Below are 2,829 nucleotides of genomic sequence, written 5' to 3' on the forward strand. Positions count from 1 at the left end.
CCCCCCATTTACATCCTAGTTTTAAGGCCTGTTTTCGCTTTATTTAGCATTTATACAGTGTTCATAGACAGTAGGTACAACAGTCTTCATTCTGAAGCCGTCACCACAGCCTCCTACCACCACATCTTGATTTCTATTTCAATAAATAACCACTTTCTAATCATCGAGTCGTCAATGAACAAATAGGACAATGAGCAAATAAAATAGTCAATGAACAATTACAGCACGAGTCACTTTATCCTGAGAGTTTCTCCCATCTGTATATGACCATTAAGTGACCTAATGTATGATCAACCATTGCCAACATTCATCACCCCAATGCTGGGTCAAGTCTCTACATGATCAATGAGGCAGAGCCTAAGTCTCAATTCTAATACTAGTTTTAAAAGCTGGTATATGTTCCCATTCAAGAAAATTTCAAATATGATGTTCAATCAAAACTCATGCCAAATATACAAGTAAAAGAACCTACATTGGGTCTCCAGATCTTATGTGTTTGCAGGCCGTCTGTATTACAGATTCACAGGCTTCATTCAAAGCTCTATCAATGCGATAATCTGCACCAGGGTCAGTCTCTTGAATCAGTGTTTGAAGCTGGATTAAAATAATTTAAGAAGGAAGAAAGTCATGTGAGCATCAGGGAAGAGTAATGTCATTTCTCCATATAATCAGTCTGGTATACCACAGTACTCCTTACACAAGTGTCTACAATAGATGTTGGCCAAGCTCAAGAGCACCAGCCAAATACCTTGCAATTGGTTTCTCTACCTTGTGAATGTTTCTGTTTTAGCCATCTCCATGAGTTGGAACTATCTCAAGGGCAGAGTCAACTGCTTTGGTTTACCCGATTTGCAAAACCAAGTATCTTTACAATGTGAGAACTGTCTCGATATTCATATCTGCCTATTTGCAAATTAGATGACCAAACCAGAATTGGATGGAACAGAGTAAACAGAAGACACTCCAAATAGAGACCTAATTGAGCTAGAATCTAGATTTTTTTTTAAATTATTGATCATTTTATTGGGGGGGCTCTTACAAATCTTGGAACAATCCATCATTCAATTGTATTAAGCACACTTGTACATATGTTGCCATCAACAGTTCCCAAACATTTTCTTTCTACTTGAGCCCTTGGTATTTACTCCTCTTTTTTTAACCCCCTCTCCCACCCTTGTGAATAACTGATCAATTATATGTTATTATTGTTATTTTGTGTTTTACGCTGTCCATTGTCTCCCTTCACCTCCATTTCTGTTATTCGCCCCCACTGGAAGGGGGCTAAATATCAAACCCTATGATGGGTTCCCCCTTTCTCCCCCTCCCCCACCCCTCCTCTCCACCATCCCCTACCCACATGCTATTGCTACTCCCACTACTGTTCCTAAGAGTTTTATCTGTCCTGAATTCCATGTGTTCAGAACACTTATTTGTCCCAATGTGTGTACTACAGTCTAGACAGATTTGTAAGGTAGAACTGAGTCATGGTATTGGGGGGAAGAAGTATTCAGGAAGTATAGGATGTGTTTTGTTGGTGCTATACTGCACCCTGATTGAAACGTCCCTTCCTTGTAACCCTTCTGTGAGGGGATGTCCAATTGTCTACAGATGGGATTTGAGTCTCCATTCCAACTCCCATTGTTCACAACGATTTATTTATTTATTTTAAAAAATCATTTTATTGGGGGTTCTTACAGCTCTTATCACAATCCATACATCCATTGTGTCAAGCACATTTGTATATATGTTGCCATCAATTTCAAAACATTTTCTTCTTTTTTTTTTTTACATTTTCTTTCTTCTTGAGCCCTTGATATCAGCTCATTTTCCTCCCTCATGAACCGTTGATAATGTATTAAAAAATTTTTCCCCCATGTCGTTTTTTTTTAAATCGTTTTATTAGGGGCTCATACAACTCATCACAATCCATACATACATCAATTGTGTAAAGCACATCTGTACATTCACTGCCCTCAGTTCACAATGATTTGTTTGCTTTGGATCTTTTGATATCTGATTCTGTTGACACCTCATATTTGCACAGGCTGTTGTGCTTCTTCCACGTGGGCTTATTTGCTTCCCTGCTAAATGACTGGGGCTCTTCACACCTTTAAGACCCCATATGCTTATCTTTTGATAGCCGGGCACCATCAGCTTTTTGCTTATGGATCCATTTTGTCTTCAGAGATCGTGTTGAGAAGGTATCAAATTTAAAAAACAAACCACTACTGTATATAATCATGTATAAACCGAGTTTTTCAGCACATTTTTGATGCCGTCTTTGTGGTGAAATTCGGTGCCTCGGCTGAAAGTCTGGTCGGCGTGTACTGGGGGCGTACGGTACTGCGTTCTGCAGGGTATTACTTTTGCATTTGGTATTTTTACTTGTTCTAAAATTCTTCTCCAGTAAATAATAGTAAGTACAAACAATGGTAATGAAACTTAGTGTTTTTTGACCTCATATTATGTACCTAAGCTGCAGTTACTCAAATTATCTATGAACCTGGATCAAGAATAACGTTATCTTCCAAGGAAAAATATAATGATTTCCCCCATTATCTTTCTAAACCGAGTGAAAAGGTTTGGGGTAGCTGCTTTCCATGCATAGATGGCATAACATAAAGAAAGGATGATGCGATGTTGTAAGACTACGTGCTCTCATGTGTCATTAGGCCAAATCTTTCTATGCCCTATGTCAATAACAACCCTAAAAAAACTCTTAAAAATTTTCAGTTCATATCAGCTGTTAGCCTCAACTTAATAGAGATAGGCACTTTCTTATGGAGGAGGAGCTTGCCCAATTTACAAAAATGTTTGTCTTGACCCAGA

At 38.4% G+C, this 2,829-nt stretch overlaps 1 protein-coding gene across 1 annotated transcript in view; it reads right to left on the reverse strand.

The window, feature by feature from the left end:
• Positions 1 to 2,829, reverse strand: part of GLG1 (golgi glycoprotein 1) — a 124,786-nt gene that overhangs the window by 31,366 nt on the left and 90,591 nt on the right. The window contains exon 9 of the mRNA XM_045293927.1: positions 473 to 594. Coding sequence (XP_045149862.1) covers positions 473 to 594 — 122 coding nt within the window. The remainder of the gene's footprint in view (positions 1 to 472; positions 595 to 2,829) is intronic.

Source organism: Echinops telfairi, unplaced genomic scaffold (assembly GCF_000313985.2).
Source record: "Echinops telfairi isolate 266 unplaced genomic scaffold, ASM31398v2 ScPeMD7_2291;HRSCAF=2852, whole genome shotgun sequence".
In the NCBI taxonomy this organism is placed as follows: domain Eukaryota; kingdom Metazoa; phylum Chordata; class Mammalia; order Afrosoricida; family Tenrecidae; genus Echinops; species Echinops telfairi.